Here is a 12,053-nt window from a genome sequence, read left to right on the forward strand (position 1 = left end):
CATTTTCTTCCACTTATCCAATTAAAGGCATGGGGAGGCTGGAGCATCTCTCAGCTGCCATAGAGCAAGAGACAGAGTTTGTATTAAACATGGCCAAAGTGTATGTACAAGTAAGTCTTGTTCATTTAAAGCTTAGACATCAGACTGCGTTACAGTCTCTTTTCTCTTGGATCTGTATAATGTTAGTGGGTGTGGAACACTGTTATTCAGCAGGTGGGTAAAATATCTAAGAGGAACTGATATTGAGCTAAAACAGCTATCAAGTATGTGCAAAGTAATAGAATAAAAACATGGAGTTAGAGCAGCTAGTACCCTTTAGGTCTTCCTCCAGAAAACCTCAGTATTTAAATAAATGCACATAAATTTATGACAAGACATCAGCGATTGTATTAAATTGCATTACTTGCACAGAAGTAAAACAACTTGCCATTTATTTTACAAGAAAATGCATTCACACGTGAGGATTTTAATGGCACAAACAACAATCTTTAGACAATGTTATTTTACAGTTTAACAAGAAAATATTCAAGCCCCAAGTAAGAGAAGCAGGGAGTTTGTGGTGCTGACAGAAAGTCAGGCCTTAGTGGCAATTATATCAATACCACTTATTCTGGCTCAGAAAATAAACACCAATAGTCCAATGAAAATAATAGTCCAGGTGCCAGATGTATAAAACATTCATTTATATTTTTTGTTTCCACCTAATGTCGGGTGTACTAAATTTTAGCAAGCCTCCTATTGTTTTGGGGGAAATTTGAGGTCCTATAAAAAGCTGCAGCTCTGCTTTCCTTTTTTCAACAATGAAAAACAACTTTTTTTTTTCCTCTCGTAGTAATGTGAGTGGTATTTTCTTTCTTTCCCCTTTTACTTTGGACTTAATAGTTGCCTCTGTTCCTTTTTTCCTTTTGGTTGAGTTTCTTCTTTTGTGATTCCAGAATTGAGATCACCAAATAAAAGACAATTTCTTTTATCCACCTTGATGAAAACTCTGCGTCTTCTCTGTGGTTCTATTCATCACCATGTGAAATTATTTGAGCTGCAAATGTCCAGACAGTTAAAGGAGCTCCTACATCCATTCATGACTGCAGAACGGAGTGGAAACAAGGCTGATGGACAAGAGTGGAGTTTCATGAAGGCTGAGATTAAGGGGGGGGGGGGGGGGTTGCGTTGCGTTGGACATCTATTATCAAAACAATCTTGAAACTGCAGTTTCTGGTCCTTAGACGTCCAGCACCAGCAAGCAGTCAGATAGCAGCATGTACAACAGAAATCATGTAAAGAAATACACTGTCCATAAAAGAAATCCATAATGAATCCAAAAGTATCACTTATCACTTATTTTCCAACAAACAGCGTTGCTGGTACTTTCCCCCATATGAATGACAGCAGTCATCCACAGACAGGCACGTTTCCAAAATATACAGATTTTGCTAATTCTGTTATTAAACACCTTGTTTGTTTTTAATTCTAGGAGTCTATCATATAATCTAGCAACAGTATCTTTCACCGTTTACCTGCTTATCACTGTTCAAATAAATGCTTTCACAGACAATCTGTGACCATGTTCCATCCAGTCAATTGTGCAGTTCGACACCAGCACCAGGAAAGATGCAGAGTATCCTCTGGATACTACTAGCGCTATCATTACTACAAGGACTCTTCATCAGATTCACTGTCTGCATTTGCCTTTGTCAGGAGCTCGAGCTCCTCACCGTCCTGCAACACAAAAAAGAGACAAGGCATCAGAATGAATGCACAAGTGGTCAAATCCAGTGGACAAATCTGCAGACAATGAGGCACTGTGCACATCTTTTTTCTGTCTTCAGAAAGTGGAGGGCAGTATTTGCTCCCCGAAAAACACCAGGGAAGTACCGTGCATTTTAAAGCCACGGCTGCCAATGGAGAGGGTATTTTTGTTAGTGCTCTAGCAAAGAAACAAACACCTGAAACCTGGCATTTCACATGAATTACAGGGTTTCTTCCTGGGGACGCTGGGGATGAAAAGAATTCCAGGATAGTATCCCCACAGACTACTGTATTGTTAAATAGCTTCTTCCATCAAAAAACACTTGACTACTAAAGGAATTATATGAAGCAAGGCTCCAGCATGAGCCTGAATGCTATTTTCATAGCTGGGAATCAGGTTTCCTCCTGCACTCAAGAAATGACATTACAGAGAAACAAGAGCCAAGTTTCCTGCAGAGCACTTGGTATGTGGGCGGGAGTAGAGGAAGTGGATATACATCGGGGTTAGGTGAGCGAAGTTGTGTGAGGAAAAGGAGTGTGTGGGCTTGTGTGCGTGACTACTGAGGATATGTGGTTTGTCTCCTACCCCTCTTGACCTCTCAAACACCTCCCCGTTGATGACCCGTAGTTTCTCTCGCTGCAGGCTATATTCCAGGTCCTTGTGCCAGCTGGCATTGTAGATAAAGATGGCCAGCAGGACAGTGGGTGCCTGGAAGAAGAAGTCCAGCGAAGGGTGGAAGTCAAAGAGGAAGAGGGAGAGGCCTGTGACCAGAACAGTAGTGATCTGGCCAGTCAGCACATGGAACATGTTGTCTCTGAATTTTAAGATGAAGGCCACGGATAAGCCCAGGGCAGCTAGGGAGAACACAGAAGATTATGAGTTCTTCAAATGCATACTAGAGATAGATAAATGAACTAGTCCAGTTAATAACAAATTACATCCAGCAGCTGGATTAGTGTAGCTTAGCACTGATGCCAGAAGCAGGACCAAATACCCACCAGGTTCTGTTCAGAGGCATAAAACAACTCAAGTACCAGCAGCTTACAAGATCACAAGTTAAGATGATTTTGTCTGTAGACGACAGAAATTGTACAAAGTAGTGGTTTTGCATGCTACAGTCTTTTGGAGCTCCCACTCCGACCCCTCCTCTATTTACGCCAGCTTTCATCTGATTGGCTGCCCCTACATCTGAGCTTCTACAAACAGAACCAGGTGCTGCACCACTTCCTCTGCTTATCAATTTGACAGACTTCCTTCAACCCAGCCATCCCTTCCAGCTCATCCTGGAGGACACAGTATTCCCCAAGCCCGCTGAGACCTCCTCCCAGTAGGACATGGCCAAAAACACCTCACCTACCTAGGAGTCCAGGAGGAATCCTGGTTAGATGCCCCGAGTACCTCAACTGTCTTCTTTTGATGAACATATTTTCTCTTCCTCAAGCAACTTCTATAATCCACATGGACATGTTTGCATATAATTCAAAGCAGCAAACTAATTAAATTAAATTAGAGTGGACATCTCCAGCAACAGAAATGACAGTAGGAGATCTCAGTTCAATAAACATCACACTTATGCCTGCTTGATATTCATCTTCCAGTCATATGCTGTATAAAACAGTATTCAAATGTCCCTCTGATGTGAGAATGATGCACTACAGTGCTGACTGAAGTTATCAATCTTGTGATAGGCAGAAACACCAAAAGTTAAAAATGTTAAATGTAATTTTGTGGTCCCAATGACTGCATGATGTCCAAAAGTAGAATAAATGTTGAAGCTGTTTTGGTCCACTTTTGTTTAACACTGACATTTTGGAAGAAACTGACAAATCTGACTAATGGGGAAAGAAAAAATACAAATTTGTGATGACAGTGCGAGTCATTAATCCACCATTACTCACCAGTGACCAGCACCAAGCCCAGGGAATAAATGTTATGTCCATGTAGGAGGCCACAGTGCATGGTGAGACCTCGTGCCTCGCTGTTGAGCCCAAGAGTCAGACCATTAAACACCACACCAAAGGCATACCTAAAAAACACGCAGTAAAAACGACTGATGTTAGCACCAAAGTCATCCACGTGTCCTCTGCTTTCCCATTTTCTTCACAAGCAGCTTCTCACAGTTTACTGTTCTGTATGAAGATGCTTTCAGTGAGCTGCTCTCCTTCTTTGAGAATCTTCTCATTGTATATGTTGGCCATGGCAGAGATGAAGCACTGGAGGATGAGCAGGATGTGACCCACACCCAGAGATTGAAGCTTCGATACTACTTTGTCCCTCCAGGCCTGGCCGGGCAGGGTTGATGCCCATGATATACTGGCAGTGTAAAGGAACAAAGATGTGAAAAAGCGTATTTAATGTAACGTGTACATTACAGTATTTCACTGTAGATTAATAAATAATACAAAAATGTTATCAAGTTGCAAAAGAAGTGCTCAGAATTTCCCAAAGCTCTCTGCGCCATTTTACTTACAGAATACTTTCTCGATGCAGCAGTCAAAAACACCATCATTTAAATCTAATATTACAAATATGACAGATATGTGTCATTTATTAGATTACCAAACCTTTTCTTCTCCCTTTGCATAAAAGACCTGCTAAAATAGTTGGAACTGATACATATAATCTTTCCATCTCTCCCTACAGCTGTGGGCAGTTTAATATTCAGCTTCCCAGCATGAGCTGCAAAATCAACTACATTTGAGGGGACTGATCTCACTAAATGAATTCAAGGTGATTAGAAATTATTTGAATACAGTGATAAATGTTTTGCAGCCTCACTACATTTGACCTGCCATGATGTTTTCATAGTTTTGAAATGTTTTACTTAAGTTTCTACACTTTATTCTTTATCTCATGTGTATAAATATGCTCACTGGGTGTGTATTGTTCTATTTCGTGCTGCTGCTCATCTTGTTCTGGAAAATTGTTCTGCTGCAAAAATATTTTAAAGCTCCGAAGATCTACTTCCTAGTTAAGTAAAGGTTAAATAATCCTGCATGCTTCACTTTTACCTGCTGTTCTTCATCTCCTCCAGAAGCTGGGTGTAGAGTAGGCAAGAGTTGGAGGGGCTAGAAAGTGGGTTTGAGTGAAGACTGGGAACAGCTATTGAGTTTTGCTTGCCTCCTGATCCTGTTGTCAAGGAAACGATGGACAGGAAGAGAATAACCAACGCTGCCCACTGAACCCAAGACAGGCGCCTCCTGTAGGAAAAGGCCAAGTAAAAAACAAAAAACAAATGACGCTTAATCTATTAGCTTATGATATACAGTAATAAAAATAACAGCCTGAAGATCAAATTACCTGTGCGTGCTTTAGTGCACTGGGACAAGCAAAACACATTCAGTAACAGTGTTCCATGGTATAGGAGACCATTCTCACTCACATGCACACTTTGGTCCGCTTACAATTGGAAAACATGAAAAAAAATGTCTTTTTTCCTCAAGAGACCAACCAAATAAAATCTTAAAATATCACCTCTCATTCCACAATCAAACACACACAACATGTTTCTGAAGAACAGTTGAGTTAAAAGTGAAACTTACTTCAAAACTATTCTAAAGAGCACAGCTGTGGTCAGGATGACAAAGTTGGAGAACAACACTGCCATAGCCTGGGAACAAAAAGAACAGCAGCAGCTCAGCACATTTAAAGCATCAAATGTGCAGGACATTTTGTTAATGCCAGTCTGATATGAAAAGCTCAAATCTACAAACTGGAAAATGAGATTTGGATGTTAACAAAGGGTTAAAAAAATTTGCAGTCCAGGCAACCACATTTCCCTCTAGCAGCTATCATTTAGCAAACATCTTAAATATCTTATCTGTACTGACGGGCTGCAGGTAGCTCATAACATAGAAGATGATGAGGTTGTCAAGAAAGTAAAGGAAAGCAGGGACGGCCCACTTCAGGGAGCTGAGGAAGGAAGAGCTGGAGGCACAACCCAAATCTCTGCATGATCGGCCCTCTGTAGTAACAGAAAGAAAGAGTCAACGAACATCCTTCACTCATGGAACACAGAATGAGGTCAGATGAACTTATGAACACAAATATTAGTTGTAAGACTTGTCGTGGTTTTTGTCATATTCGAGACATGATAAATACCAATACCCAGATTATTGATCCCTTCTATTTTGTAATGGTTAATTCAACATTCCTGTTGCCACTGACCTTTAATTGGAGGGTTGACCTTATTTTGACTGGCCATCATTCACTAACCTGTCTCCTATAGACTTCATTAGTTTAGATTTTTAGTGCCTTCTACGATCCAAGCTAGCAGATGTATTGAAATCTAAAAATAATTTCAACAGGCAGTCACACCTATGTATGATAAACTAATAGGTACAATCCCAAAATTCTGGAGACACAGGACTTTATAATAAATAACACATAATTAATAATTCATTAATAATGGTCCTCTACAGGAAATTGGGCCAGTCTGACAGAAAGATTCTCTCTTTGTAAGTTTGAGATGAAAATTTACACAAATGAAACCACAAAAATGGGGCTTTTAACCTTAAAAACAGATCAGTCATATTTAACTGCTATGTTTTCTTTATTTTCATAGGCAAACTTGTAATCACACTTCCAACATTATCTTAGTTTCTTTTTAACTTCTTCCACATTCAAGCAGTTTGCCCAGATATCTGAAATTGAGGGTGTTTTCACATCTATAGTTCATTTACTCTGGTCCTAGCCACTTGATGAGTTTGTAAACTTTTAGCTTTTCGCTGTGATTGGGTTTGTTTCCACACAGAGAAGAAATCAAGTGAACTCCACACAAACCAAACTGCGTCACTACAAACAATGTGACAATGTTCAGTTTGCTCAGCAGCCAGATTTGTCGGGCTGGGAGCAACAAAAGTAAACGCAGGAAGAAGGTGCTGAACACAGAGAATTTACATTTATTTCATGGTTAGCTGCTAGCTCGTACAGACCTTTGCACATCTTTTTTTTTTTTTTTTTTTTTTTTTGGAAGTGACATCAGAAACAGCAGCATGTGACATCACATGATGGCGGAGCTTCAGTTCATCCTTTGTCATCCTTTTTTTTTTTTTTTTTAATAGGACAGGGGGAAAGAATGAAAACCAAAGGGGAGAAGAGACGGTGAGAAGGGGGGGAAGAGAGAAAAAAAAAAAAAAAAGACCTTTGCACATCTATAGTACCTTTCGATGCTGAGATTACAAAGCATACATTGCTATGGGATGGGGGTTTTTTTATAGCTCAAACTACACCTTCACACCATAAACAAACCGCTCTGGAGTCAATTTGGAACTGTACTGAGACCACTTCCTCCAAAGGGTCTCGGTGCTGTTCTTTTCATCCGCTCCTGAGTGCAGTCACACCTGCACGAACGAACTACACCAAGGAGGGAAAACGAACTAGAGTTTGATTTAAACAGACAAAACACCGCAGGTGAGAAAACACTTTGAGATGTGATATGAAACCAGAACATAAGCTGATCCCAACTAGGACACACACGCAGGCATCAAAGTTTACCTCGGACTATGACCCTGACTGACATGACCAGACAGAAGAGCAGTTTAAGAGCCTCGGCAAGCAGATTTACAGATGCTGGGAGGAAGTCATACTTGTTTTCTGCAAAAAGAACAAAATGTGAAGACACGTGCTGAGCAAGCTGCCAACACATTAACACTGTTTTTTAAATCTTTTTATCCAGCTGTGGAAAAAAAAAAAAGTTGTGTGCATGTGTTTACTGTCAGGTAATCACCGGCATTGGCAGACATTTTCAGAAGTAGGATGCGGCTGGTCCCCAGTGTTACAAAGCCTAGCCCGAGAGCAAGAGTGTAGGCTGATGAGCGGGAGCACAGCCTGGGGCACAAGGGGCAGCATGCCATGGCTGCGACTGGAAATGGATCCAGCCAAACCTGCTGGAATACATACAACGATGCACGCACACATGTTTATCAGACTTCCCCTTTACATTATGATTATTATACTGCCAAAGAATTTTTTAAAACTTCAATATTCAGTAAGATGACCTTTATATTCCAAGAAATCTATGTATCAGGCAAGCTTTCAGGTCAATTCTTTAAGTAATCCAAGAGATTTATGTGGATGTTGGCTGTTTTTGTTTATTCTCTGTCAAACTATGACTCAATAAGCACTGTTGCAACAGGGCTCACAGGGATTTTCAGTCTGGTTATTGTGTCATTTGGCATACCATAACATCTTCTTCCAATTTCCCTTCCTTAAGAGTAATTTTTTGACAGCCACCCTCACACTGACACCATTTCTGATGCGGCTTCAGTAAGCAGTATATGGATCAACTGCAAGCCCAGATGCATCTCTCAGGTCCTGTGTCAGGTCTTTGCTGCATTTTTTCCCCCCCTTATTCTAAAGAACGTGACTTTGAGATACTGTTAATCAGCTGTGGGCAGGTTTTTAAGCCTGCCACTTCTTCTTTTGTCCTCCACTTGTCTACCTTCCTTTTGCTTTTAAAGACACGCTGCACACCACGCTGATGTGGTGTGCAGCGTGGTGGCATATGGCACCACCATATGCCAAGTTTTCAGCTAACACTTTTTTGGTGCAAAAAATGCAATTTTGTCCCTGTCAAACAGCATTATCCTGGGCATTTGTTGTATATTCAAATAAGTAAATGGGCACAAATTCTGTGTTTTTGTGAGAGGCAGCAAGTAATAAAGTGGCTAGAAATATATTTTAAAATTGGCTCTTTGCTCAGTTGTTTGTTATGTGCAGACACAACACTGAGGTGGGCTCTCCTATTCTTGAATAATTCACAGGTCAGTGTTAAGTGGCTTATCAAACAAACAAAAATAAATAAATAAAAGTTCCTCTGAAAATAATCAGGTACAATGACTGGACGGAAAATTTGTTTTTCTTTTTTTTAAAAAAAAAAAAAAAAAAAAAAAAGAAGCCGCCAATAGCCACAAATGAGGCTAGCTTCAATATTTTAGCACAGTACTGTATATCCACAATTTCACCAAGACAAAAAAACACTCCCTGCTTAACAACAAGTATTGGTGCTGGGGGGGTTTCTGTTCACTAATTTAACAAAAAATAATAATAATGATGATTACACTAGATAGCTATAATAACTACTGAATGATGTTTTAAAAGTACTCTTGCTTTAATTTAAGCTTATTTGATACAGTGCTTCCTCTCCTTTACCTACTCACAAGAGAAAATACGTGTTTTGTACTCTTGCAATCTAAGGCGTTTGGGGAAAAACGCGACTTACATTACCATGATCTTGGCGTCTGAGAACCTACACAAACCTAAATACACAGAATTTAAACACCGACACTTTGCTAAAATACGTAGTTATATTTCACTTTTACAAAGACTTAGTGACTTAAGAACTAACAAAACAAACTTACGGCAAATTAGTCGACAGTTTTTAAATCAACTTCCAGCTTTTGAGATAATTTAAACTCCATTGCCATGTCCAATAATACTCATAAAACTTATAAAAATCACCCGAAAATTGGCAGGACGGTAAGTTAGACTGTTCAAACACACAAAATTCAACACACAGCTCTATTAGCACAGAGGTGGCCTTGCATCACTAGCCTTTAAATCGTCACCTTTGTGCCAATAAACGCCGATAAAACACGCTTGTTCTTTTAAATATTCGGAAATTATTTTTTGAGCTACTGTCCATAACATGAGAAAACAGGGCAGTGTTATAAATACCTGCCTGTTAGTCTTCTTTAGTACGAAACATAACCGAGGGATTGCATTTCGCCAACACTACCGCTTCCTGGTTGATCTGCGCATGCGTTAAAACACAGGTTACGACGTCATCCCGTTTTGGGCTTTGGAGTTGACGTCACGCCGCATTGCATTGTGGGATCGCGGCGCCATGACAGAAGGCCACAAATCAAAACAAACACACTACTGTGTTGGAAGCAGGACTATCAGAACCATGCTTTTTTTTTTTTTTTTTTTTTTTTTTATTAACAATTGGAACAATACAGTCACAAACAAAATAATACATTATAGTGCAAATGAACTCTCGTGGAGGATAAAAAAAAAAAAAAAGAACATAGTCAATACAACAAAACTAACAGCAAGGATATGGGGGGAGGGGGCTAGACAAAAGATCCACAGTATTAATGGGGAAGAAATTAAAAGGAGCACAGGTTGATACACAATATAGGTAATAATCAAAACAGTAGCAAATGGGAAATGTCATCATAGATTGCGGCAAATCTGCTTGACTTCAGTTTTTTAAGTGACATGAAATAATGTTTAAAGTCATTGATGAACCAAGTAAAGGATGGTTTTCTATTCCTCCATTTACAACAATGTATATGGTATTTACCTAACAGGATGACAATGTTAATCACAGTAGAGACAGATGGATGTTGTTTAGCCATATAGAAAATAATATCAGAAATACTAAACTGGGGAATATCGTTGATCTTGAGGGATAACCAGCTGTGTAGTTCTAACCAAAAGGCAGCTGACACAGGACATGAGAAAAACAAATGGTGTAATGTTTCACAGGCTGAATCACAAAATGCACACTGGTTAACCTCAAATTTAAACCTCCTCTTTAAAAATTCAGACACAGGATATATATTATTAATTATCTTGAAATGAGTTTCTTTTACTTTTGGGGAGACAGGCCACTGAATGAATTTTGAGAACGCCTTTTCCATGAGTGACTGGTCCCCATGAAGGGCCTGCAAATATCTACCTGAGTTAAACCCCTGGAAAAGAATAGATTTAAAATTCACACTGATAAATTTATTGTTACATTTACTATCATTTAGGATGCAGTTACCAATTTTTAGGTTTGGCAGCGCTGGATTGACCTCAGAGTGTAGCATTGTGTTGCGTATCAGCTGCCTTAGGGCCAAAGGGATAGCACAGCAAACTTTTCTGTATTCTTTTAATGGACAATTAAAGTTGTGTCTCTTTGAGAAAGACACGTAATCCAATAGAGCACCACTCAAATCCAGCAAGTCAGTTACAAACAAGATACCACTCTCAAACCAGTTCCTGATAAATAATGTCTTTTTGTTAGCAGTTATCACTCTATTGTTCCATAGGGTCGACATATGAGGAGAAAAGTTGTGTGTAAACATCATTTTCCAAAAATGAAGAATCTGTTTGTGAAAATTAGAGAGTGTAACAGGTATTTTACTAGTCTCAAAGTCACATTTTAATAGAAAATCAATTCCTCCTAGTTCCTTAAATAAAGATCTGGGTATATGAAACCACATGGAATCAGACTGAGATAAGCAAGCTCTGAGCCAGTTGATCTTAAAAGTTCCGATCATTGATTCAAAGTCTAAGGCTCTGACACCACCCTTCTCATAATCTTTAACCAACTGTGATCTCTTAATATAGTGGGTTTTGTTTTTCCATAGGAATTGAAAAATAATTGAGTTGGCTTTCCTAATATTTTGGGGAGAAACATAAAGAGAATGACATGGGTAAATTAATTTAGAGATACCTTCAGCTTTGGAAAGGATGACTCTGCCAAATATAGTGATATCCCTGGTCAATCAGAACCATGCTTAACCTCCTAGGACCTGCCGTCCACATATGTGGACATCACATTTAGGTTATTTAGACAAAAATACTCAATTTTGCTCTACATGGGCCTGATATCCACTTACGAGAACATTATACTGCTACCGTTCTATCATAATCTTAAATGAATATCCTCATTTGTGGCTCTCGTTTTTCTTAAAAACAAAAGTAAGTTAAAAAAAATCTGGTAATTCTTTGTTTTTACATTCATCGGGCCCCAATATGCCCAAATATCAAAGAGAAATTAAAATCAGCGCAAAAGACAAAGGGCTGTATCGCGACCGATTGCGCCCAGACGCCAAGACCGGCCGTACTTGGAAAAAATAGTGTGCATCGGTAATGTGGACCCGTATGAAATAAGGCAGTGGAGCGGAAACTCTATTAGATTAGATTAGATAGAACTTTATTAATCCCTCGGGTGGGTTCCTCTGGGAAATTCGATTTCCAGAAAAGCACAGCACCGACAGAAGTTACAGAGTTACAGAATATTATATATATATATCTATACACACACACACACATATATATAAATACAGAGACAATATAAATAAAATATACGAAGGGGATAAATAGAATAAATAGGAATAAAAAATAAAAATACAAGTGAATTGCACATTTCAAGTATTGAGGTCTATTGCACTGTTGACTATTTACAAAAGTATTGCACAAAAGGTATTGCACAGTGAGGTGAAGAGGCACTACAACTTAGTTGTTCCCCCCTCCTTTGTCCTCCTGTTTCCCCTCCCTCTCCCCTCCAGAGAGGAGTTAAACAGTCTGA

At 39.3% G+C, this 12,053-nt stretch overlaps 1 protein-coding gene across 5 annotated transcripts; it reads right to left on the reverse strand.

Annotated features, from left to right (window-relative positions):
* Positions 1-414: 414 nt before the first annotated feature.
* On the reverse strand, positions 415-9,517 carry slc35a5 (solute carrier family 35 member A5). 5 transcript variants are annotated; one of them, XM_085435492.1, is made up of 10 exons: positions 9,429-9,517; positions 7,476-7,632; positions 7,244-7,342; positions 5,578-5,711; positions 5,290-5,357; positions 4,759-4,947; positions 3,866-4,060; positions 3,646-3,773; positions 2,333-2,601; positions 415-1,716 (listed from the first exon to the last, which is right to left on the reverse strand). In XM_085435492.1, the coding sequence occupies exons 2-10, from the start codon at positions 7,600-7,602 to the stop codon at positions 1,648-1,650; spliced, it is 1,278 nt and encodes a 425-aa protein (XP_085291618.1). In that variant the 5' UTR covers positions 7,603-7,632; positions 9,429-9,517; the 3' UTR covers positions 415-1,647. The 5 variants fall into 5 exon arrangements, with proteins under 5 accessions (XP_085291618.1, XP_085291619.1, XP_085291620.1 ...); XM_085435493.1 differs by having other exon boundaries at positions 7,476-7,635; XM_085435494.1 differs by having other exon boundaries at positions 9,425-9,517.
* Between the last annotated feature and the right edge of the window lie 2,536 nt (positions 9,518-12,053).

The sequence above is a fragment of the Copadichromis virginalis genome, linkage group LG16, assembly GCF_057382275.1.
Source record: "Copadichromis virginalis isolate Kocher_CV1m ecotype Utaka linkage group LG16, C_Virginalis_male_GT1.1, whole genome shotgun sequence".
NCBI classification, from domain to species: domain Eukaryota; kingdom Metazoa; phylum Chordata; class Actinopteri; order Cichliformes; family Cichlidae; genus Copadichromis; species Copadichromis virginalis.